Source organism: Acartia tonsa, chromosome 6 (assembly GCF_053477335.1).
Source record: "Acartia tonsa isolate MP-2025a chromosome 6, ASM5347733v1, whole genome shotgun sequence".
Taxonomy (NCBI): domain Eukaryota; kingdom Metazoa; phylum Arthropoda; class Copepoda; order Calanoida; family Acartiidae; genus Acartia; species Acartia tonsa.
In genome coordinates, this window is record NC_137265.1 from 39773827 (window position 1) to 39800091 (window position 26265).

Sequence of the window (26265 nt, forward strand, 5' to 3'; positions counted from 1 at the left end):
TTTTTTTATCACCTTTTGGGGCAAAGCCCCTAGAGGCTAAGGGCGAAACCGCTAGTAACTTATTAAAAAATATACTGTCATTTATGATTGGTATCATACAATCTTCTCTTATTATTAAATTTTGGCCTATTTTCTTGATGGACGTCAGGGAAGCTTTAATTATTTTTGTATTTGTTGTCGAATTCCCCTATGCTGACATGATAACTACTCTCGTTCCTTACAGGCTCAGTTTCAACAACTTTGGGGACTCTATCAAATTTTAATTAATTGGTTCATAAAGTTGATTGTCAAAACGTTTCAATCCCTAATTGTTAATTTTGTGAACTATAATTGGGGAGATACATCAATTTATCGACCATGTATTATCCTTTAGATCCCTGGTTTTAATTCTCCATTGCTAGATAAACAATTAACAGATCTTATTTTTAAGTCTTTATTATTATGCAAATTAATATGTAAAATAGTTTCCAAATTTACCTTTCAAGTGGCAATCACTTCAAAATATATTTATGTCTGTGACGTCATAAAAATGAGAAATGAGGAGAGAAGGAGTGGGAAAGAAAACCCCTAAAAAAAGAGATGGATAATCCCTCGTTTTTATGACGTAACATACTGATTTTTTGAGGAACTTTCTTCGTCTTCAACCTAAAAATATTCTTAGAAACTAGTGCGAGGGGGTGCGGATGTGAACCTGTATAATGGACAGATCAGCAAATACCCTATCCACGTGGCAGCTACAGGTACAGACAACAATTCTTAATCAAATTTTTGTATTTAGTTTTTATGTTATTGATATTTTCTACTGGAATTGTTATTACATCTTGCAAAATATTCCTATAACCGTCATGGAGATCTAGAGGGATGGGACAATGGCTGATAAAATTGATATAGATCAACAATGATTATACATAAAATACTCCATCTGTAGATTACTATTTGTGGTTGAAACGTTATGACTCTCAACCTAATGAACAACCCAATTAAAATTCAATAAAATTCCGAAAAGTTGTTAGGAAAACGTTAAAACTTTGAGGACCAGTTAAATAAAAAAGACCATTGTCTCCTCCCTCCCTGCCTAAAATCAGATGTAGACCCCAAAGTAATTCAACAAACAGACGGTAGACATGCCATTACCAGCTTGGCAGCTCCAAAAGATCAAGGTTGAGCTGTATGAGTTGTATGAAGGAACACATGGCCAAAAATAAAATATTACTTTACATTAGAGTGATTAGAAATAATACATTTCTCATTGAGTCATTATTAACACAAATGTCATATAATGTGATTTCTTTTTTTTGGAGAGTGGAGGTACTCTCTTCCAAAATAGTGATAAACCCCACCTTAACCTACAGATAGACAAACATCCTGATACTTTAATGCAAGTATTGATCTTTAAATAAAACATCACATGTATTTCTTTAAGTTGGAAATGTGGAGCTGATGCGAGTGCTGGTACAAAATGAAATGAATGGAGCTAATGGAGCCGGTCCAAAGAAAATTGTAGGGCATAACTCGAATACAGCGGATGTTAATGCAACAACAAGGTTAGGTTTAAATTAAAAATTTATCCAGTTCAGCTTGTTTAATGTCGAAAATATATCCTATAAAGTAGTAAGCTTTTTAAGTATGTAGCGAAGGATCTCGCTATTTGCTCAACTGATATGGTTCTCTATTAAAGCGTGGCTTCCTACAGGTCCTGGGTTGGTTTTAGGCTACTTTATTTTCAATAAGTCTGGGTATGGTTTTATGCAATATTTCTACTGTCATGTACCTTCGAATATATAGCCCCTAGATGCTAGGGGCGCAGCCGCTAGTAAACACATATAACAACAGATCTATAGTACAGATAGTACTAAAGTACTACCTCCCTCCCTTTTTCAATGACCTTTTTCGTCTGCTAACAAATTGTAAATTAGCTGTGTTAATATCTTCTACACCTTTGGTTGATTTTCAATTTCAATTGAGCCGGCACAAGGAAATTGTGATGGGGAGATACAGTTATATAAACCTTTCTCCCTCTAGTGTTTAACTCTAATTTGGGAACTACAAGAATACAGTGGATATTTTGCATGGATCATAAGTAATAAGACAATAGATGTTCAAACCCAATGATTATAAGCAATATTAATCCTTTTGCTGATTAAAATCACCAGAATAAAAGTTTTGACCATGATAGTTAAAATCATAGATTTGCAAGTTGAAAATAATATTGAAACACATATCATATTTAGGTTTGGTAAAACAGCGCTACACTTTGCAGTTGAACATGAACACACAAGAATGGTCGAATTTTTACTCAGACAGCCGGATATTCAAGTTGATATCAAGGTATTGCATGTCTTCTTGATGTCCGTCTGTCTGTCACTTTGTTTTACATTTTTGCACCATAGCAAAAACCAGTATTTGACACCCCTCTTGGCTGTTTTAAGGGGTGTAAAAGGTGGTGTTTAGCCTTGTAAAAGGGGGTGGCCAGTGGTGTATCCAAATTTTCTTTAAATTTTTCCAAGAGAGTGGATACACCACTCCCCTACAACCCCCTTTCTTCCTTACTCTTTAACAATCATGTGCGTGCAAGGAATTGTAAAATTGTAAAACTTTTTTAGGACAATAATTAGGACAGACCCCACTATACCTGTCTGTTAAAAATGATACTTAACATTGGCTACTGACTACTCCTACTCTGATACACACAGACAAACATCCTAATATATTTTATAAAACCTTGTAAAACTTTATAATTTTAGGATAAGAAAGGAGGACAGACCCCACTATACCTGGCTGTCAAAAATGAGAACTTAACCTTGGTCAGGCTACTGCTGGAAAATGGAGCCAGCCAGGAATACATCTTATAAAATTTTGAAAATAATTGTCGTCTAAGTTTTGTATTTGAAGAGTAATTAACTTTGAAGGTAACATTTCACCACTCCCAAATATTTACTTCAGGGGTAAAATTTACATAATTGGGGTGAGTTTGAATGAACAACCACCTAAATATTTTTTCTTAGTGTGTTGGGAGGAAAGTGGGGGGGGGGGGGGTAATTTAAATTATGTATAATATATAAAAACTTTGAGGGGGTTTCAGAGTTTTTTTTTCTAATACTGTAAATATTATAAGATGTAAAAATTACAGGACACGATAGTAAAAGGCCAACCTATACGGAGCCTAATTACTGATTTGGCCGCCAGGAAACCAGAATTTAAACTCATGGGAAATGTACAGGTAAACACTTTTCCAGTATGGCTTTGAAATCGATTATTATACGATGGATAAGAACCGGTTCTTAGCAATACTGAAAGATCATGTATAGCATCGTATTACAACTGATTTGCCACGAATGTTAAAATAAAAATCATTGGAGCCAACTAAACTATTATTTTATTAATCTTATTATTTTTCATTTTGCTATCAGCGGAAAGCTGTCTATAATACGATGCAATTAATATTTTACATATTCTTTTTTTAACATAGATTTTAGGTTCTTAAATAAGAAATTCTTACATCTAATTTAATTTGCCTTTACTTTATTTTTATTGGTGGGAAATACTGGTGCTATTTCCTGTACTAGAGGTAGGAAAGGTAAAAAATAGCCTAAAACCATCCCAAAATTTAAATCTGAAAATAAAAAAGCCTGAAACCATCCCTGGACTAATGTTAAGCTTCACATGAATAGAAATCTCAATCAGTTAAAAATCCTAGGCTGCAGACAAAAAAACCTTACAATACAATATGATATGATCTGTAGATATTTATGATTTATTTTACAATTTAAAACAATAAAATAGGATCACTTCAATAAATTGAAACTATTAGAAGTTTATTTCAAAATCCTTTTAATATTTACAATTTGCCTATGTTAAACTACTGTGTTGTTATTATATCGACACAGTACCATTGTGTCGATGTAAATACCAGACAAATTATCCAGGGAAGTAGAGGACATTGGGCTGTTTATTATACTAGTCTCCAAAGTTTTACAATAACTTTGTCGTATTTGTTTTCCTAACAACATTGGGGATATTAATTGAATTTTGTTTGGATTTTCACTAAGTTGAGTTTTCAAACGTTTCATAATAGTAATTTAAACAGAAGCGGTAATTTTTTTTATTATCATTGGAGTTCATCAATTTATCGGGCATTGTCTTATCCCTTTAAATCCCTACAAAATACCAATTTTTTCGTTGATATATCACTAATGACTACTTTTATTTAGTACCAATATGTCGAACTCGACAGAAACAGTGGAATTATATTTCAATACAGTGCTAACGGGACTAACAGGGAACTGAGAGGGTAGATGCCAAAATTTAGAAAGTTTGAAAATTAATGTTCAAGTTTGTTATACAGTTAATTGATATCTTATCCTTCTACAAATATAAATACCTTTCAAGTTATATATAAATCCAAGGAGGTATATAGGGGACATTGGGCTGTTTATTATACTAGTCCCCAAAGTTTTATAATAACATTTTCTTATTAGTTGGCTTAACAACTTTGAGGACGTTTATTGAATTTTTTTGGTTGGTTCATTAAGTTGAATGTTAAAATGTTTCAACCACTTGTATTGTAATCTACAGGAGGGGTAATTTTGGAGATATTATTGGCCATTGTCTTATCCATTTAGATTCCTGAAATATATCTCATTTATGGCAGCGTAGCTACTCTATAATTAGCCTTCCCTTGTCACGTCAATTCTTTGGAAATGATCAGGGATCTTTAGGGATGCAACAATTGAAGATAAATTGCTGTTGATTCCTGATTGTGATAAACAGTATTATCTCTTCTTTAGATTAAATTTATGGGTTGATAAGTTTGCAATAAATAATGAGCTTTAAATTTCTTGTAATGTCTCGAAGGAAAATATTTTATACAGGGTAATTGTTATTATCTTTGCTGCTACATGAGATAGGGTTATATTTGTTTAATTTAAATGGATAAGGGTGCCAGAGTAAGATAAACTACTTAATTAATTCTTGACAAGATTTCGTTGGCTTTAAAAGTTTGAGTACTTTAATAAATCTTGTTCAGTTGATTTAAACTAACAGTGTACGACACAATACAATCTGTCCCGATTTTGTATTACTTTTACGGAACATGATTGCAGTTACGTCATATTTTTCTTTCCCGAAAAAGGGAAGGGGGGAAGAAAATCTCTTCAAAAGAGATGGGGAAAACCCCCTTTTCTCCCATCTCTTTTTTCTTCCCCCCTTCCCTTTTTTTTCTTTCTCCCTTCCCTTTTTCGGGAAAGAAAAATATGACGTAACTGCAATCATGTTCCGCAAAAGTAATACAAAATCGGGACAGATTGTATTGTGTCACAGTGTCCAACTCTTGAAGCAATAATTTTAATATACAGAAATATGTCCCCATATCTTATCTTATCAAATATATCTTATCTCTTAAGATCCCTGTGTTTATATCTTTTGTCTGTGTCAAGTAAGCTATATTATACTTACTCCATGATTAATTTAGGTGACAAGGGCGCCATTAGTAAGAGAAACAAGTGGAAGCACAATTGAACGTCTCATCAATCTGGCCGACAATGCTACTCTCAGGGTAATTTCTAAATTTTAAAAAGGTGGTGCTTTCCCTCAAAGTGCTTAGAGAGCACAGTAACAATCCCCAAATATTACTTGAAATAAAAAATAAGGAAAAAATATTTTTTTATATGCCATCCCCTGTGGGCAGCCTAAACCCTACGGGGCCTATGTCTGCGAGGCTACCTTGTATTCGACCTAACATAACCTTACCTTACAAAGAAAACACACAGAAAGCTACTTTAAACCACTATCAGGGAATTTATTTATTTATTTATGAAGAAGCAGGTATCTTTTCTTTATTTCTTTTCTATCTAAAGACTTGAGGAAAAAGTAATATCGACTAGTAAGAGGCTAGGACCGAAGCTGCTTTTAGGTTGTTTCTTACATAAAAAAATTATACTTAAATAAACACAAAGATGCACATTTTTGTTGCATATTAATTTTGTTGCATTTTTTTAGAAACCAACAGAAAGAGATATTAAAGAGTTTAGCAGCCTGATTCTGGAGTTGAGTGAGAATAAAACTAATCTAACAGATGTGGGGGGAACTTCTCTCCTACAGAAATGCTGTTTTGCAGGTTCATATCTTAAAACTTTTTAAAAATAAGTATAAACAGCAGGGAATTAGACATTGGACTGTGAATTAAATAGGAAAACAAAGTTTTATAAACACGATTTCTCATTGGTTCGTTTTTAAACTATGGGAGCTTGATTGAGTTATATTCAGAAGGGGTAAATTTTTATTGGGTCTGAACTGAATTGTCTTATTCAAGAAAATCCCCAGAACAATTTTATTCATAAGTAGTAAAAATAAACTTTAAATGTACATTAGATAAGAAAATACTTTCAAATCTAATATGGAAAAATAGTATGGTTCTTTCCCTTTAAAGTGCCAAGCAAGTCCAAACTCCCACCTTCATTTCTGTTTCTATGTAAGACTAAGCACTTTAAGTGAAACCATCAATTGTCTCATACCTTGTAAAAAAAAAACTTTTTTAATAGAAACACTTAAATTTAATATTTAGGAGCTAGTGCCTATGTATCCTCCCTGCTGGGGGAGGGAGTGGATCCAAACTATATATCTGGACAGTCTCTAAGTCCACCAGTCATCATTGCTGCTGAAAGGAAACATTAATTCAATATTCACATGAATTCAATTAAGATGACATCGCATCCATAAGTAGCAAAGCACAAAAATTCGTATATGTTAGTATGGATAAATGATTCAAAGATCAAAGGTTCATTGTTCATCAATCAAGAAATAATTAATTTAATAAATTGTTATCTACATTTTTGTTGCATGACTAACCAACAGTCCAACTAAATTATATACTGGATGCTTATTGGTAGAGAAAATCTTTAAAAAACAATTTATCCGTCTATCTTGAATGCTCTGAGAAAATCACATTTTCCCACAGCGTTACGGACTGAAAGACAGACGGATGAACGGACAAACGGATTTCAGCTTCGATACCAGAAGTTAAATAGTCTTCTGCAAAATTTAAGGAATTGTTTGTATCATAATGGAGAAATTATTAAGAAATTATTATGCATTCTTGACGAAAATAACAATGAAATTAATGTTAAAATATGACAGGGGCCATGTTGACGTATTGCGGGTACTGTGTGAGTATAAAGCTGACTTTACTGTACAGAAGAGAGAAACTAGAGAGACAGTGCTCCATAGAGTTCTTGCTAAAGATCCAACAGCTTCTTCTGAAGAAAATCTTTTGGTTAGTTTTTTAATATTTTGCTTGTATGCCTTTTAGAAAAGCATATTGTTTTTATTTATTCCGCCAATTAAGATTTAGGCTTTCCCGTCATTTGAACTTCAAAAGGAACTTAAAAAAATAGTCTCCAAAAAGTTTGTCTATGTATAACACTTTTTAGTACCCTGATTCTTTCCCATATCTTCACCAATTTATACCGTTAATACTAATAAAACCTTCCAATAGAATGTGATAATTTGTGGAAAAGTCAAGATATTTTAAGCTTTTACAACCTAATCAAAAAAAGTTCCCAAAGATTTGAAGTCAATGAATGAGAGATCGTGTTAATAAAACATCGGGTATAAATATAATCTAGATTTCAATTTTCCAATCCCCATCCTCCAAGATTATCTTATTACTTTTGATGCCTTAGTTTACCAAATTCGCCGCATGGCGTCTCAAGATGAAAACATAAAGAAATGTTATTTTTCTTTGAATTATTACGTCTAAACTAATGAATTTTGCGCATTTTTAACAAAATAATTATATTCAACATCTTTTTCGTGTCTTAATGTTATCAAAAGTGTTATAAACTGCAAGGTTTTATTGTAAAATCTGTTTAAACACATGGTCAATGAGAATAAATTAAAGAAATTTGAATTGTATTATGAAGATTTCTTATTAGTGTTGTCCAGGTGACCTTCAGTGGTCTGGGGTGCAGGCTTCAAACCTGTAGGCGTCGAGAGGCGCAGTGGTTCGATTCCACCTCCTGGGCGATAATAAATTATTTTTGTTCATGGTCCCCAGGTCAAAAGAAACAATAAATTAACTTGGTACTACTTTCAAGAAGGAGAGGGACCTCCATCCCTCAATATTTATATCAAACTTTATTGAGGGGGACATATCTCTTATAATGACGAAGTTCCTTCCCCCCCCCCCCAAAAAAAAAGTTACTTACAAGGTTTCGTGATTTTCTATTTAAAGTTTATTATACTTTATTACTACTTCCAAAAGCTACGCTACTCCCCCGGACATACTTTAGTGTCCTTGTTTTTAGGAATGTTTGGAGTACCTGCTAACAAGTGACGAGGAGCCTATAAAATCAGCAGTTAGTACCATTTTAAACAAGAAGGATTGTCACGATAATACTGCACTACATGCAGCTACTCAGAAGTGGGATCAAACCGTTGTTAGGTAAGCGATTTAGTTACAATACCTTTGATGTCACAACTTTGAAATTACCAAATAATTTTAAAAATGATAACCCTGATTCTTTGATACTGTAGTAAAAGTTTTTTATAGATTTTTACTGGCGAAGCATATCTATGATCTACTTTGTCTGTCCGTCAGTTATTCGGTAACGCTATGGGGAAAATGTGATTTGCTCAGAAAGATATACAACTGAAATTTTTAGTGAAGGTTCCCATGACGTATGCACATCTATTCTAAAATTTTTTGAGTAGTTGTGTATACGATCTTTTGTAATACTTACCAAAGGGATATTTTAAATAGCAAAAAGTTATTGACATCATAGTTTTTCGTCGGATGAAATAGAACCCATATATTTGATCTATATCCTTATAATTTATATAAATTGTAAAGAAAGATAGATAAACTAATATCAGATTTCCTCAATATATAATACACGAAAAAAGGGAAAATCAAATTGGTTAAAGATCATATTGGATAAAAAAACTTTTTTATATCACCAATAATAAAAGTTTCAATAGATCCGTTCAGGTTTAGAATGACTAAAGCAGTGGCGTGAACAGCGATATACTAGAGGTGTGAAATTATTAGGGGGGGGGGGGACTAGAAAGGCAGGCCTTCCCAATTTTAAATTTAAGGTGGGTGTTGACACCCGGAATACTGCGCCACTGGATAAAAGCATGAGGTCATTACAAATAGGAATTAAATAACAGGACATGCTGACAAATGTTATGGAATTAAGAAGTTTGTCAATGTACTTAAAATGGTCATAGGACAGACGCTGGATTGCCAAACGTCGGAGTGGACACTTAACCTAGCCTAACCTAACCTATGGGTTTTTAAAATGCTTAACCCACCCTTGCGGGGGGCTTATTTGTATATTCATATACAACCTGAATAGAAATATCTAATTAACTTAATAGTTTAGACACTCCTGCGTTTGTCAACTCCGGCGTTTTTCTTGGAACCCTTAAAATCATAGAACTGACCCTTATAGATGCATTTTGTATAATGTACAAATGCTTGTTGCTAAACATAGGTCCCAGCAAGAATAATAAATTAGATATCCCAATTCCTAATGTCTTAAAAGGAAACATAGATAAAGGTTGCTTAAAAGTAGACAGAAGAAAAATAGCTAAATTAATTAATTTAATTAATACATTAATCCAAAAAGAAGGAAAAATCAAGTTGATAGGAATTTAGCCAGTATGGCTTCGAAACCGATTAATATCCATAGGATTAGAACCGGTTAGCCATATTGAGAAAAAAATAATGTGTAGAATCGTTTTTCAAACAATTTTCCACGAATATTAAAATAAAACCCCTAGGGGCTAGCAAAAATGGTTTTAGTCTTATAATTTTTCATTTTAATATTCGAGGAAAACTGTCTATGATAATACGTTGCGATAAAAGGCCAAAGGCAAAAAAAATTAAAATAAAGTTTTGAGATCTTAATGAACACGTACACATACTTGTTATGCCGTCATTTTTTCATTATACTATAGGAAAACAGCAAAAGAAAAAATCAATTAATTTTGATTACTAGGATAGAATTAGATATGAACCAAGATAAATGTTTGTAGGATATAAGAACATCATCTAAATGATAGGAAACAACATATATGATAATTATTTCTAAGAGTTAAACTAAATCTGAATAAAAAATTATTTACGATTGGACAAATTCAAATATTGATTATTTTGACTTGATGGAAAACTTTATAAGGAATATAGCTTTTAAACAATGTTGAATTATTATAAATTTTGTTTAAACTAGCGGCTACGCCTCTAAATACGTCGAGAAGCACATGAAGAAAGGTGGTGGAGTTAGTTCATCCGATCCTACACTTTAATTTTATTTTCAATGATTAAAATTTAAAAAAGAATTCTTTAAAGGAGAACTATATCAGTCCAGCGGTTTGTGAGATCTTTCGCTACACATAGAGACAGACAGACATCTTGTTACTTTTAAGTTGGAAATTATATTTTGTAAATGTTTAGGAAGCTACTGGACAGAGGAGCAAATATTGGAATTAAAAACAGGTAAATTAAATTACATAAAGGTCTTGAGATTTATAACTAGATATAACTGTGGAAAAAATCAGCCAACTCAAAAAAAAATTTATTAGTGCCCAATCCCTTTAATATGATAGGTAAGGAGACATTTTAGTAGAAAATACAATCCTTTTTAGTGCCCATTCCCTTTAAATATTATAGGCTGGGGACAAAAATTAAACTGGTGGCCTTTGAATCATTTCTCTATAAAATGGACTATTTTCTTGCTGCCAATACCCTTTAATGCTATAGGTGGGGAGACATCCCAGTGGAGAAGATCGAACCCTCAACTCTGGAATCATTTCTTGATGAACATTGTCTGCAGTCCAATAATGATATCAATCATGAAGATTTTACAATCAAGTAAGTTTAATTTAAATTATTGGTTGATAAGTTTGAACCAACCCATCAATATTTGAACTCTGTATCATTCGTGACTCTCAACTTATTATTATTCCAGGTTCAAATATGAATTCCTTGCACCGCCGGTTGAAAATTTACCAGAGGAAGCCCAGGGACCTTACCAAGCTTTTGATGAAGAAAATCAGGTAAAAAGTCAACAAATTTTACTATCCATATAAAAGTAGCAGGATGTCTCTCTGTCTGTGTGTGGTGAAGTATCTTGCTAACCTCTTAACTGGTATAGTTCTCCTTTACAGCGAAGCTTCGTATAGGGTATTAGAATAAATACCGCCCCCCCCCCAAAAAAAACAACATTTTTATACTTCTTGCTTATTAAAGCTAAAATTAATAGTTGAGGGTTAATTTCACCCTTTACCCTTCCCTAAAGGCCTCTAGGGGCGTGGCCGCTAGTATCACCTAAAGAAACATTATTTTCCCAACTTTTTCTGCCATTTAAAAATAGCAATTTTTTGTAATTTGACTATAAGCTTACAGGCAAATAACATGCAATCAAAGGGTTGATTGTCTGTAATGCTCTACTTACTATTATTTTAGAAGTTATCTAGTGGAGGAAGAAAAGAGGAAAGGATTGCACTACCAGAAACAGAAAGTCTTTGGTACATGACTTTAACTAAGGTAGGCTAATCATCATAGGGATTTAGAGGGATAGGACAATTGCCGATAAATTTATGTAGATCCCCAATGATTATACACCAAATTGCCCCTTTTGTAGATTAAAAATTTTTGGTTAAAACATTTGGACACTCAACTTAATAAAGCAACCAATCAAAATTCATTGAAGTCCCCAAAGTTGTTAAGCCATCGAATAAGAAAACATCATTATCAAACTTTGGGGACTAGTGTGATAAACAGCCCATTGTCCCCTCCTTCCATGGGAAATAACACAAAGAAATTTTACAAACATTAAATGAAAACACCCTTTAAAGTGCAAGCTAAAAATGTTCAATGTCTAAATTATGTATTTTTCTCACAAATTTAGGACCACAGGCATTTGTTGAAGCATCCTGTAATCACAAGTTTCCTATGGTTAAAATGGGCCAGGATTAGAAGATATTTTAACAGGTATAACAAAAACCCAAGAAGGTCTCATAGCTGACCTCACTTAGACGTGCATTTATTTAATCCTATTTTTTTTTGTCTGAAGCAAAGAATCTCGCTGAACCGCTGGTTCTCTTATACAGTGAAGCTTCTTATAGGTCCAGGGAAGGTTTGTTAACTATTTTGGGTGAGGGTATATTCACCCTCCCAATAAAAAAGAGCCCTACCTTAAAAAAATTGTTCACTGTTTCTTTTTAAAACTTGAATTTAAAATAGGTGGGGGGGGGGGGGGTGATGTTGATAATTTCTCCCCCCTCCACCTTAAGTGCCCTTAGATGCTTCTAGGGGCGTTGTCGATAGTAGACATATAATGTAAATTGTTTAAGTCAACAATGTTTTTTTTAAAAATAATAACGTTTATAAAAGTTTGTTGTGAAAAATATGCCTAGATTTTACATCTATAAAATAATTTTACTACTAGTAACCTATAATTACCAAAAGACACTTTTACAAAAATGATATTATGTTTAACTAGAAATATGTTTCAGAAATCTGCGATTTTTCGCATTATTTGTGATGATCCACACGTGGTATGTTTTTGAGCAGTTTGGCGGTCAGTCTATACGCGGAGAGGACGGTACTGTACGCGGCTGGCCTCAGGGATATACAAAATAGATAATCATTACTTTTCTGCCAATCAAAAATTATTTCATCGAGATACAAGCTTTTTTATGCACATTAGTTAAAATATTGTGCTTTGATCGTTATCAACAAAATTGTATAAAATTGAAAAGAAATAAGTTTCTTATTTGTTTGCTCAACAACTTTGGGAACTTTTATTGAGTTTTGCTTGGTTGGTTCATTAAGTAAAAGTTTTGTGTAACATCAATTTATCTGCCATTGTCTTATACCTTTATACCCCTGATATTTATGTTACCCTTGAAGAAGATAAAGAAATGTTTTGTATATGCAATCATGGCTTTAGGTTTTTATAATATTTTCTGTACTAATGTTACTAATGGTTATTTGGGACTGGATTCTAGATATTCAAGATTTTGGTAAGTAATCTTATATTCATTAGCGCAGCTACTCTATAACTATGAAAAGAAGGTTCTTCCATGGTTTTAAGATTTATATTATCTGTAGTATAATGGTGCCAGATTAGTGGCGTGCAGAAAATTTTTTACAACCCCTTATGAGATTACACCCATGTTAAACATAAATCGAGGGAAGTGTGACCTTTAGGGGGTGTATTACAAAAAACAAGATCGGTGTATCATGACTGTTAGGGGGTTAATGCACCCCCCCCCCCCAGGGATCCACTTCCTCACTCATAAGTCCTAAAAATATCCTTGAACTGGCAAATTGACTAAAAATCAAGATTTTTATGAATGTTTTAAACATGCATTTTTGTTTTATAATTATATTAGTCTTAAGTAAAATTATAAAAACTTTAGATACACCTATTTTACACCTAATTTTACCTATATGAAGAAAATTATCAATACCTAATCATTTCTATAAAATGAGAAAATCAAGCTAAAGATTTAAAAATTATAAAATTTTATTATAGAGGAACGAGTTAGAGTTTTAGAAGATTCTGGTCGACCAGAACCATCAAGGTGTAAACATACAGCTAAACTATTTCTCAGGTATGTATATAATATGTAGAGATAAGACAATGGATGATAATTTAATATACGCCCCCAATAATGATAAACAAAAATACCCCCAACAAAATCATTAGTGCTGTACTACTTATAAACAAACTAAAGTTCCGACCTAAACATTATTTTTTTTTATGTTATCTAACTGGTAAATTGGTTTGAGCTTAGAATTTTTTTACTGAATGTCTTTGGCACAAGATGTGTCTGTTTAATATCATCTTTATTTAGAAATTGGCTTGAGCTGGCGTTTGTTGGTATCCTGGTTGTAGTCAAAATCTTCGGCACAAGATGTCTCTGTCTAAAAATCTTTTATTTAGGAATTGGCTTGAGCTGGCGTATGTAGGAAGTCTGGTTGTAGTTAATATCTTCGGCACCAGATGTCTCTGGTTGGCTCTTTTAGTTCTACTCATTGGTCTCACTGCTAGAGAGTTTTTTCAGATGGCTGTTTCGCTCAGGTATTGTTCGTCTAAAGTTTCTTAGTGACCAAAGTTTTTTTTTTAAATCATGGGTATCTAAATTTCTAAAAAGAAATAGGTAGTTAGGTCATAATGGGTACTGGGTAGCCCCGCACTGTTAAGGCACCACAGGGATAGGGCTTCTCCCAGGGAATGGGAATAGGAAAAAACTCTGAAAAGCGTAAGTCACGGTATAGGACAGTGTCCCTCTCATCGCGCTGATTCTCTGGGTAGTTAAACGAAAAAGAGGCACTGAGCCAAAACCTGCATTACAAGTCAAGGCTCAGTGTCTTTGGATTGGTAAAACATACTTACTTTAATTATTTTTTTCAGAGGATTAAGTGCTTTTAAGGTCCTTTTAGGGAAAGCATCAATTTAAGTTATAACATCGCTGCTATTTCAAGAAATGATTGATAAAAAATTTTCAGGAGATATTTTCTGGATCCCGAAAACTTGGTGGAGATGATGATGATAAGTTTAACATTTGTGCTGCTACTCAAACCTGACATCCCACAACCTGAGGATATGGTAACATCAATATTTTCAGAGATCTAAAGGGATAAGACAATGGCCGATAGATTGATGTACATCTGCAATGATGATACACAAAATTACCAATTCTCTAGATTACAATTAGTGGTTGAAAAGTTTGGACACACAACTTAATGAACCAACCAATAAAAATTGAAGTCCCCAAAGTTGTTACGCCAATGAATAAGAAAACTTTATTATAAAACTTTGAGCACTAGTGTAAATTTGATATTTGAATTTTAGGACCCAGAAAATGAAGAATTTAAAACATTTTTGTATGAAGTTGAACTTAAACGACATTTTGCTTCAATAAGGTAAAAGTAATGGAATTATGTTTTAAAACTCTTTTTTATGCCTTTTTGATAAAGTAGCAGGATGTATTTGTGTCTATCTGTTTGAAATTTTTCGTGTAATGGAGTTTTATGTCTGTTAAAGAAAGAGCAGTATTATTTCTACAGTATTATCTTTTTGATTTTGATTTTCTATACTTGAGGGGGGAGTTTAACCCCCCTCCTCCAGTTTCAATTTTAGTTTTAAGAAGAAAAAGTTGAAAAAAAAGGAAGGGGAAATCTTTTTTAAGAGCGATTTCTCTTGGGAGGGGGTGGTGAAAATCTCCCTAGAACCTATGATAAGCTACCCTGTAAAGAAGAACCATATGGTTTAGTTGTTAGCGATATCCTTAGGCGCACACAGAGAGACACAAAACAGAGATCCCTTTACTTTATTATTGGATTGGTATTATGACTTATTCAGGGAAAAGATTTCAGTCTCTTAATTCAAAATTTGCCCAAGCAGGGTTCTCAAAACCTTACTTAACCCAAGATGTCCAGTTAGTTACAATCAATTTTATGTGTCTTTGAACTTAGCAAAGTGTTTAATTACAATAAAATTGCATTTTATTTTTAGTTTACTGTTGGCTTGGATCGAACTCATAACCTTTATTGCCAGACATCCAAGGTAATGATTTTGCATAAAATGTAACACGCCTTTTTGTTTTCAGGTAGGTGTGATCCTTACCACGTCAGCCTAAAGACATTTAAATTTCACCTACTGCTGCTAATTCGGGGCATAATAGCAGTAAATATATTTTAGTCTTACAAACTCAGGACTTCGAGAAAAGTATCTGAAATCAAAGAGAGAGTAGCTAAAGGAAGTATAAGTTTTTTTTTAAATTCACTAAAAACATAAATTAATTAACCATTGACTCTAAAAATGAATAGTTTGAAATCTTTTAATATTTTTTTATGTTTTGTTATGAGGATTTTAACAGTTTTAGTCCATAACCATTCTTATTACTTAAACAGTTTTTTTTTGTTTTTAATGGTGCAACAAACTGTAAATGAATTGCTTTTAGCAGTCTATGTAACATATCCATTATTCTAAACATCTAAGTAGCAATATCCATAATTTTACCAAAGCAGGACGACATTTATTCTCAAGAACTTAATTATATTTTTATTTTAGGCTAAATGCATACAATGTTTATGTGAGGATGTTTTATAAGGTGAAGTTTTGATTTATAAATTTTGTAAAAGTTTGATTTTTATTATGAATATTTCACTATGTAGGGAGAGGACATGGAGTATAATTTTTACTAGTGTACAAGAAGTTTTAAATCACGTTATTTCATTCGTTGGTTCAATCTTTTTAAAGAATTTTGATAACTAGCAGTGTCTGAACTTTTCCACTAATATTTTAAATTTCGAAGTATTTTTTAATCAGAGTCGTACATTGATTTATCGTCCATTGTCATATCACTTATTCCTAGACTTATTACTCTATATTAATATTACTAGCGGCTACGCCCTTAGCATTTAGGGGGTCTATATTTGAAAGGGTAGAGAGGGGCTAGAAAAGAGCTTCAAACCATCTCAAATCTGAAAATAAAATAGCCTGAACCATTACAGGAGCTAAATGAAGCTTACAAGTTACCTATAATAGAGAACCCAATTGGCTCAGTAGTTATTGAGACCTTAAGCTTCAGACAAATAACCCTTACTTCTTTATAAATATAATATAATATTCTGTCATTTTTTTTACATAAATTGGGGAAATATATTCCGATAATTCAAATAAAACAAATTCCAGGTGATGTCGACCTTCTTTTTCTTCCTGTTGCTGTCCATCAACGTCCTGGTGGCCGCTGGACTTGGATTCTATATCATGCTTCACAACGACTTCAAATACTCACAACAAAAAGGTAAATGAGAAGAAAAATCATTGAATTTTGATAAATATCGATTCAATAACAAGGAATTAACATAGTTGAATATTTTTCCAGAAAAACATGTTTCAAATACTAAAACTTTTGATTGTATAAACCATATTAATTTCTTTATTTTTGAAGAAAAAAATAATCTAAAAAGAACTTTCATCGTCAAATGTTTTGCCAAGTTCAAAAGAACACTAATTAAGATTTAACCAGTTGAAGTCAAATCTCGTATAAAACATGAATTAAAGTTCTACATAAACATTTCATTGGACGAATGGCTTCGCCCCAAGAGGTGATGAGAAGTTATCTATTTATTTTAGCTTTTAAAAAAGAAAAGCCTAATAATTCCAATGGTTATTGCAATCTCGAACTTTAGACGGTTAGACATCGTATTATAGCAGCTGTAACCAATCAACACCTGAATTATATTAATTTTAGCTTATATGTTATCGTGATTTGGTGGTGTCTTGTTTATAAAAGACGACCCTTCTATCTGTCCCCCAAATATTATTTTAGATTTATTTCGCTTTTAATTGTTCCTTTTCCTAATATTGTAGACGGTTACAATTTTAATTTTTCAATCTTTTATCATTTCAGAGGATGATTATGAATTCTTTAACTCTCCTTGGTTGGCTCTGGTCAAGGTGTCCACTATGTTTGTCGGAGAATTAGAGTTCTCAGATATTCCAGTCAACTTGGACAGTAAGCTTGCTCCACTAAGGTAGTAATAGGCAGTGTGAGGTGGTGATGGGCTGTTTTCTTAGAGAATTTACTGAATTTTGAAAGGTTGGGTCATTAAATTTGAGTGTTAAAATGTTTTAACCACTAATTTTAATCTAAAGGGGCAATTTTGTGTATCATAATTGCGGATATATATCAATTTATCGGCCACTGTCTTATCCCTTTAGATCCATTGGTAATATGTCATATTTTTTAACAAATAAATCGCAAAAACATAATTAAAGATTAAGAATTAATTTTTTCATCAAATTCATATACCTAATAAAAAATGACGTCATACAATACAAATGACCAATGAAAGACCAGTATACATTGTAATACCAAATGTATAGTAGCCTATCATTGGTCATTTGTGTTGTATGACGTCATTTTGTATTAGACACTATAAACTGCTTCTTTTTCATACATTTTTTTTCAGTTACATATTCTTCATGGTATTTGTGTTTATTGTTGTTGTTGTTCTGATGAATCTCCTGAATGGTTTAGCTGTTTCTGACACAGGTCAATATATTACATGCATAGCTATCTTAGAAATAAGAATAATATTCACTTACAATAGTACCTCATACGTGCGGGCGTGGCTGCTGACAATGACACGTCAGGTCCAACAATCAAGGATAACTAAGGGGCACAATCTCTCCTTTACTGTCCAAATATCCGGGATATTAAGTTAAGTAGCACCCAACAGACAACCAACTCTTTGATTACACGATATTTGTCTTAAAGTCCTAAGTATGCATGGTAATGAGTTGTATATGTTTTAGGGCCAATGCATCCCCCCTACTCTAACTATTAGTGTTGCGCATCTGACACAGCAGCAGTAGAAACTATTTTTAACGTCTTTATTAATGACGTGGTGTCTAGGCGAAATATGAACCAATCAGGAGAAAAATTGTCGTCAATAGGTTGAAAACATGGAACTTATTTATTGGTCAGTTCTTTCATCCAGTAAGAGGGGAGGGGGTGGGGTAAATGGGGTGGATTGGTGGGGTATCGTTAATTCAGCAAGCTGCGAGTTTCACTTTATTAGAAAACACAAAATCTGGTGTAATAATGAATCCATTTGTTGCAGGAGCTATCCAGGAGCAGAGTGAGATAGTTAGCTACCTGTCCCAGGTGGAAACTATCAGCTACGCGGAATCAATCCTGCTGGGGGATCCTTTTAATTTTCTGTCTCAGTGGCCAAGGTTTTTATTAATTTTTTTTATTTATGCAGCTAAATTAAAGGGTGAGCAAAAAAAAATGCGTAGATTTTTAAAATTCAAATTGCGCGGCTTGTGTTAATAGTAGAAAAATGTTACGCATACCATTAGAACCGATAAGAGGTCTATTTTTTGGAAATATAAGAACAATTCCTCTGCTACGTATAGTTAGGGGGCTACATGTTAAAATGTCCCAACTGACTTAAAACTTGACTTGCGAGTAAATTTTGGGACATTTTACCACCTAGCTCCTAGATTATTTGTAGCACAGGAACCGTTCTTATATTTCCAATAAATACAGTTCATAGCGGTTCTTACGGTTTGCGTAACATTTTTCTACCATTAACACAAGCCGCGCAATTTGAATTTTAAAAATGTACGCACGTCTTTTTGCAAGAATTATTGTCTACAATTTTCTAATATACTCGCAAGTCAAGTTTTAAGTCAGTTGGGACATTTTAACACGTAGCTCCCTAACTATACGTAGCAGAAGAATCGTTCTTATATTTCCAAAAAATAGACTTCATAGCGGTTCTAGTGGTATGCGTAACATTTTTCTACTATTAACACAAGCCGCGCAATTTGAATTTTAAAAATCTACGCATTTTTTTTGCTCACCCTTTAGTAGATGTCTATAGTGAACCAACCAACCAAAATTATTTAAAGACCTTAATTTTTTTAAGCCAAAGAATGAAAGAATGTGTTTTTTTGTCTTCTGATGTTTACTTGATAGAATTAATTTTCTCATATTTATTCGAATCAGGTGGATAGGAACCGGTTCTCATCCATACGAAAAAACTATGTCTAGCATCGTATTATATCCAGCTTTCTACGAATATAAAATTCTACAATCATAAGATTAAAACCATTTTTTTTAGCCGGTGGCTTCGGCACCTCAGGGTTAAAAAAACTGATTTTAATCTCATAATTGTACTTTCTATATCCGCGGAAAGCTGTTTATAATACGATGCGAGAAATAACTATTAACTTATTTTTATAGAATTGAGTGGATGTTGCAAGGCAGAGATACAAGTTTAAGTTGTTTCCGCCAGGTTTACAAAAATAGATCTGCTAGAAGCATATTTCAAAAGTAAGTTTTCAATTTTCATATATTTGATTCTTTAGCTTTGTTTCATATTTGGTTTAGGTTAGGCTAAGTGAAGGTTGTCAGTAACCTTACCTTGTAAGTATAGGGATTCATGAGGGCTGGATTTTTTTTCAACAGTGAAAAGTAGGGTGGGGGCTCATTGGTCAAAGAATGGGTTTAGTGAAAGGATCAGAATTTTTTTTTACCGCAAGTAAGTTTGTTGGTATGTAGCTTAAGGTCCCAATAATATCTACTGAACCAAATAAGTTCTCTATTTTAGGAAAGTTTAGCATAAGCCTCGTAATGGAATGAATTTAGGCTATTTTTCAGCCCATCCCTTCACCTTCTAATGAGGATTCCCTAAGATGCTAGGGGCGCAACAGCTAGTAACAACATTAGATGCTACTTTTTTTAATTATGAGCATTTTTTTAGATTAACTGGTGCCACTAATCTTCTCCTGTTTTATAACTATCTCAAGGACAAGGAGTGGTCTATTAAACCCAACAGGTAAATACAATATTGCCAGGTGCCACTAATCTTCTCCTGTTTTATAACTATCTCAAGGACAAGGAGTGGTCTATTAAACCTAACAGGTAAATACAATATTGCCAGGGGCCACTAATCTTCTCCTGTTTTATAACTATCTCAAGGACAAGGAGTGGTCTATTAAACCCAACAGGTAAATACAATATTGCCAGGTGCCACTAATCTTCTCCTGTTTTATAACTATCTCAAGGACAAGGAGTGGTCTATTAAACCTAACAGGTGAATATAATATTGACAGGGGCCACTAATCTTCTTCTGTTTTATAACTATCTCAAGGACAAGGAGTGGTCTATTAAACCTAACAGGTGAATATAATATTGACAGGTGCCACTAATCTTCTCCTGTTTTATAACTATCTCAAGGACCAGGAGTGGTCTATTAAACCTAACAGGTGAATATAATATTGACAGGTGCCACTAATCTTCTCCTGTTTTATAACTATCTCAAGGACCAGGAGTGGTCTATTAAACCTAACAGGTAAATATAATATTGACAGGGGCCACTAATCTTCTCCTGTTTTATAACTATCTCAAGGACAAGGAGTGGTCTATTAAACCTAACAGGTAAATATAATATTGACAGGTGCCACTAATCTTCTCCTGTTTTATAACTATCTCAAGGACAAGGAGTGGTCTATTAAACCTAACAGGTAAATATAATATTGACAGGTGCCACTAATCTTCTCCTGTTTTATAACTATCTCAAGGACAAGGAGTGGTCTATTAAACCTAACAGGTAAATATAATATTGACAGGTGCCACTAATCTTCTCCTGTTTTATAACTATCTCAAGGACAAGGAGTGGTCTATTAAACCTAACAGGTAAATATAATATTGACAGGTGCCACTAATCTTCTCCTGTTTTATAACTATCTCAAGGACAAGGAGTGGTCTATTAAACCTAACAGGTAAATATAATATTGACAGGTGCCACTAATCTTCTCCTGTTTTATAACTATCTCAAGGACAAGGAGTGGTCTATTAAACCTAACAGGTAAATATAATATTGACAGGTGCCACTAATCTTCTCCTGTTTTATAACTATCTCAAGGACAAGGAGTGGTCTATTAAACCTAACAGGTGAATATAATATTAACAGGTGCCACTAATCTTCTCCTGTTTTATAACTATCTCAAGGACCAGGAGTGGTCTATTAAACCTAACAGGTGAATATAATATTGACAGGTGCCACTAATCTTCTCCTGTTTTATAACTATCTCAAGGACCAGGAGTGGTCTATTAAACCTAACAGGTAAATATAATATTGACAGGGGCCACTAATCTTCTCCTGTTTTATAACTATCTCAAGGACAAGGAGTGGTCTATTAAACCTAACAGGTAAATATAATATTGACAGGTGCCACTAATCTTCTCCTGTTTTATAACTATCTCAAGGACAAGGAGTGGTCTATTAAACCTAACAGGTAAATATAATATTGACAGGTGCCACTAATCTTCTCCTGTATTATAACTATCTCAAGGACAAGGAGTGGTCTATTAAACCTAACAGGTAAATATAATATTGACAGGTGCCACTAATCTTCTCCTGTTTTATAACTATCTCAAGGACAAGGAGTGGTCTATTAAACCTAACAGGTGAATATAATATTAACAGGTGCCACTAATCTTCTCCTGTTTTATAACTATCTCAAGGACAAGGAGTGGTCTATTAAACCTAACAGGTAAATATAATATTGACAGGTGCCACTAATCTTCTCCTGTTTTATAACTATCTCAAGGACAAGGAGTGGTCTATTAAACCTAACAGGTAAATATAATATTGACAGGTGCCACTAATCTTCTCCTGTTTTATAACTATCTCAAGGACAAGGAGTGGTCTATTAAACCTAACAGGTAAATATAATATTAACAGGTGCCACTAATCTTCTCCTGTTTTATAACTATCTCAAGGACAAGGAGTGGTCTATTAAACCTAACAGGTAAATATAATATTGACAGGTGCCACTAATCTTCTTCTGTTTTATAACTATCTCAAGGACAAGGAGTGGTCTATTAAACCTAACAGGTAAATATAATATTGACAGGTGCCACTAATCTTCTCCTGTTTTATAACTATCTCAAGGACAAGGAGTGGTCTATTAAACCTAACAGGTGAATATAATATTGACAGGTGCCACTAATCTTCTCCTGTTTTATAATTATCTCAAGGACAAGGAGTGGTCTATTAAACCTAACAGGTAAATATAATATTAACAGGGGCCACTTAATCTTCTCCTGTTTTATAACTATCTCAAGGACAAGGAGTGGTCCATTAAACCTAACAGGTGAATATAATATTAACTGGTGCCACTAATCTTCTCCTGTTTCATAACTATCTCAAGGACAAGGAGTGGTCTATTAAACCTAACAGGTAAATATAATATTGCCAGGTGCCACTAATCTTCTCCTGTTTTATAACTATCTCAAGGACAAGGAGTGGTCTATTAAACCTAACAGGTAAATATAATATTGACAGGGGCCACTAATCTTCTCCTGTTTTATAACTATCTCAAGGACAAGTAGTGGTCTATTAAACCTAACAGGTAAATATAATATTGACAGGTGCCACTAATCTTCTCCTGTTTTATAATTATCTCAAGGACAAGGAGTGGTCTATTAAACCTAACAGGTAAATATAATATTAACAGGGGCCACTTAATCTTCTCCTGTTTTATAACTATCTCAAGGACAAGGAGTGGTCCATTAAACCTAACAGGTAACTTTGATATTTCCAGGGATCTTAAAGGGTGTTAAAAACAACCAATCGATCACAATTTAAGTACTTTAAATCTTGGAGATAGATCCCATAATGGATTTAGTTTTTGTTGGAGCATGTAAAGACCTATCTATAGACACCTCAACCAGATTTCTAACTCAATCTTTGCCAATTTACCATAAAAAAGACAGACCAGTCAAACATTGAGATATGCACCGCACCATCAAGAACTCTAAACATTATCTACAAGATTTAAAGTACAAGACGGTTTTTTCTTTTTAAAAACAGACAAACTTTTCTTAATTTATAGCTAAATATGCACTTTCGGCGTAGGGCAAATTTCTCTGCAAGGGCTAGTTCTTAAGCTGTAGCACTCTAGTGACGTGAAAAAACAACATTCAAAATTCAATATTGTTTTTCTTTTGTCATTATTTGAGCATGAATTGAATTTTCATGAGTTTAGGACCAAAACTGTAAGGTTATAATGAAAAAGTGAAGCGATTGGTTTTTTTAATAGCCTTTAATGGATAGGACAATAAATAACAAAACAGCTGTAATAAACAAAGTCACCCTTTCTAAGGTTGAAATTATCGGATGAAAAGTTTGGATATTGAAGGTTTATACATTATACAACCCAATTAATATATATTAAAATTCTCCAAAGTTTTTCACTTGTGTAGCTACTTTTATGTTTGATCCCCAATTTTTCTAAATTATTTATATTTTGGTTATAAATGCTACAATTCTGTCATTTTAATTTCAGTAATGATGAGACGTGTTCATTGAAAGTTTCTCTGCCCAAGAATATTCTCGATAGTGCCAGGTTTGTTTCTTTAGGTCTCTAAAACAGCCAGATCTATTCTTTTTTTATTCTCTACTGCATTAGTTTTTGTAGGTCTTTCCCTGTAATTACAGTCAAAATTAAATGTTTCATATAACCAACGTACTTTATAAGCTGTTTTCTTTGACTTTCATAGTAGTTAACACCTTTTTTGGAATTATTCTTTATTAGAAATCAAGGGTAAAACCAAAAAAATAATCGGTGCTTTTTTTCAAAGTGGCAAGCCAGCACAGCACCTCCCACTTATTTTTGTATTGCATTGAAAAAGGGGATGACAGTATTTTTCTTATAAACCACTGCTGGGTGTCTTTTACTCCATTCAATCTAACCTAACCTGAACTAAAGTAAACTATAAACAAATTAATAATCCAATCATAAATAAGGGGGGAGGGATTGGGTCGGAGTTGCCTGCGTTTTAGTTCTTTACTCCTTTTGGAGATTTTTTTATAGAATACTTAAGGATGTTTTAGTTATTGATTTACACTCGATTTGACGTGCAAAGGTTTTTGCAGGTTGATATAAGCTTGCGGGGGGGGGGGGGGGTTAGGGTTATCCTTTCATATAAGGGGTTGGGGGCGTTTACGCCCTCTTTCCTTATGCTTATATGTATTACAAAATTTCTAATTTCAGAAAAGTGATTATAAAGAAGGAGCAAGAAAAGAAGAGTGTAACATTGGAATCTAAAATTCAAAACTTGGAAGATAAACTTGATTTGATCCTTCAAAGATTTCAAATTAACCAGTAACCAGCTAATTGGCCAGTAGCAGCTAAATTAAATCAGTAAGCAGCTAGTTCACAGCAGGATTAAGAAGCTAATTATGTAAAGATAAACCAGTATAAAACGTCTGGAATTAAAAGTTTGTACTTAGTTGTCTTATCAATAAACAGCTAGTTCCCAGCTATTATAAACCAGTAAACAGCTCTTTTAAAGCTAAATAAACCAGTAAACAGCTCTTTTTAAGCTATATAAACCAGTAAACTGCTAGTTCCCATCTATTATAAACCAGTAAACAGCTCTATGTAAGTTAAATAAACCAGTAAAAAGCTTGAATTTGACAGTAAACAGTTGACAGCTAAATTTAACTAGAAATCATCTAATTGGCTTTTATAATTGACCAGTTAACCAATAAGCAACAAATTAGCTACCAAATAAAATAAAATTAAATAATTTCTTGTTTGTCAACAAAAAGTAAAATTTACATTTTTTAATATAATTCTTACTGAATGATTATTTTAAAATCTTAATTGCAATAGTTATATAGTGAGAACTATATATTTTGTGCAGCTTTTTATAAGTTACCAATATTAATATTTAACCATTTATATAATCCTATAGTCAATGTGCCTAAAAAGTAAATTTTAAAGTAAATTTTTCTTTTGTGCTGTTACCATAAAAAGCTTTAATTTAATAATTTAAAGTAAGAGGGATAATTTAATTCAAAATGGCTATATTATATAGAAATCTATTTTTATTGTTATACTTAAAAGAAAATTACAGTATAATTTAGTACACTAACATGTAACATAATAAAAATTGTAGTAAAAAGCTTTTTTTAATGATTTTTACCCTGATTTGTATAATACATTTTCCGTAAAGCTTAATATTGGTCAATATTTTTATTATCAAGCCCAGAAAAAAATTGAGGGGCGAAGCTACTAGTTTTATTAATATGTTTATTATTATACTAACATTTTATATACTCTTACTACAGCTTTAAAAAATCTACCTATGAAACTTTGTAATAAATAAACAGTTATTATTAAACCATAAAATTTATAATAATAAATTATAATTAAATTTGTGTCATATATGTATTGATTAAAATATTATTTTTTGACAGCGACATGTTATACATAAATATTTTAAATTATTGTAATTCCGGCCAATAAATTGATAAATGTTCCCTTACTTTTTAAAAGCGAAGATTTTCTATAATTAAGGTCAGTCCGTCCATACGTCTGGTGTATAAAAAGGAAAGGGGAAAACGTGATTTTCTCAGCTAAAACATTTCGTTTATCAATAAGAAATATATTTTTTTTGGTCCGTTATCAATTGATGAATATTGCCATCCTTGTTTTTTCTTAATCACAGGTTGCAAAGTGCAGAGAAGAAATTATCAGTAGAGCAGGGAAATACAAAATCCTCGGCAAAATTAATCATCTTCTGAACTATTGTCAATTTACTTTAGTGGAGAAATCGCGTATTTTTTTAATTTATCAGTTATATTTCTCTTAACTATATTGAAATAAATATAACAAAACTTATTTTTATCTTAACTTTTCATTTTAAAATTCG

At 32.8% G+C, this 26265-nt stretch overlaps 1 protein-coding gene and 1 non-coding gene across 2 annotated transcripts in view; both read left to right on the forward strand.

The window, feature by feature from the left end:
- The window catches only part of LOC145322643 (transient receptor potential cation channel protein painless-like), a 32311-nt gene extending 7156 nt beyond the window's left edge, over window positions 1-25155 (forward strand). Inside the window, exons 4-34 of the mRNA XM_080164817.1 lie at window positions 662-740; window positions 1424-1544; window positions 2232-2328; window positions 2745-2834; window positions 3128-3220; window positions 5471-5554; window positions 5998-6115; window positions 6563-6660; window positions 7133-7270; window positions 8304-8440; window positions 10457-10498; window positions 10763-10873; window positions 10971-11058; window positions 11468-11548; window positions 11913-11995; window positions 12520-12629; window positions 12955-13029; window positions 13545-13623; window positions 13956-14093; window positions 14522-14621; window positions 14868-14938; window positions 15531-15581; window positions 16089-16128; window positions 16713-16824; window positions 17434-17557; window positions 17996-18078; window positions 18650-18764; window positions 19780-19869; window positions 20300-20374; window positions 23892-23951; window positions 24600-25155. Coding sequence (XP_080020943.1) covers window positions 662-740; window positions 1424-1544; window positions 2232-2328; window positions 2745-2834; window positions 3128-3220; window positions 5471-5554; window positions 5998-6115; window positions 6563-6660; window positions 7133-7270; window positions 8304-8440; window positions 10457-10498; window positions 10763-10873; window positions 10971-11058; window positions 11468-11548; window positions 11913-11995; window positions 12520-12629; window positions 12955-13029; window positions 13545-13623; window positions 13956-14093; window positions 14522-14621; window positions 14868-14938; window positions 15531-15581; window positions 16089-16128; window positions 16713-16824; window positions 17434-17557; window positions 17996-18078; window positions 18650-18764; window positions 19780-19869; window positions 20300-20374; window positions 23892-23951; window positions 24600-24714 — 2898 coding nt within the window. The 3' untranslated portion in view covers window positions 24715-25155. The remainder of the gene's footprint in view (window positions 1-661; window positions 741-1423; window positions 1545-2231; window positions 2329-2744; window positions 2835-3127; window positions 3221-5470; window positions 5555-5997; window positions 6116-6562; window positions 6661-7132; window positions 7271-8303; window positions 8441-10456; window positions 10499-10762; window positions 10874-10970; window positions 11059-11467; window positions 11549-11912; window positions 11996-12519; window positions 12630-12954; window positions 13030-13544; window positions 13624-13955; window positions 14094-14521; window positions 14622-14867; window positions 14939-15530; window positions 15582-16088; window positions 16129-16712; window positions 16825-17433; window positions 17558-17995; window positions 18079-18649; window positions 18765-19779; window positions 19870-20299; window positions 20375-23891; window positions 23952-24599) is intronic.
- TRNASTOP-UCA (transfer RNA opal suppressor (anticodon UCA)) lies at window positions 7936-8022 on the forward strand. Its single transcript has one exon. It is a non-coding gene; the product is annotated as a tRNA-Sec (tRNA).
- Window positions 25156-26265: the final 1110 nt, after the last annotated feature.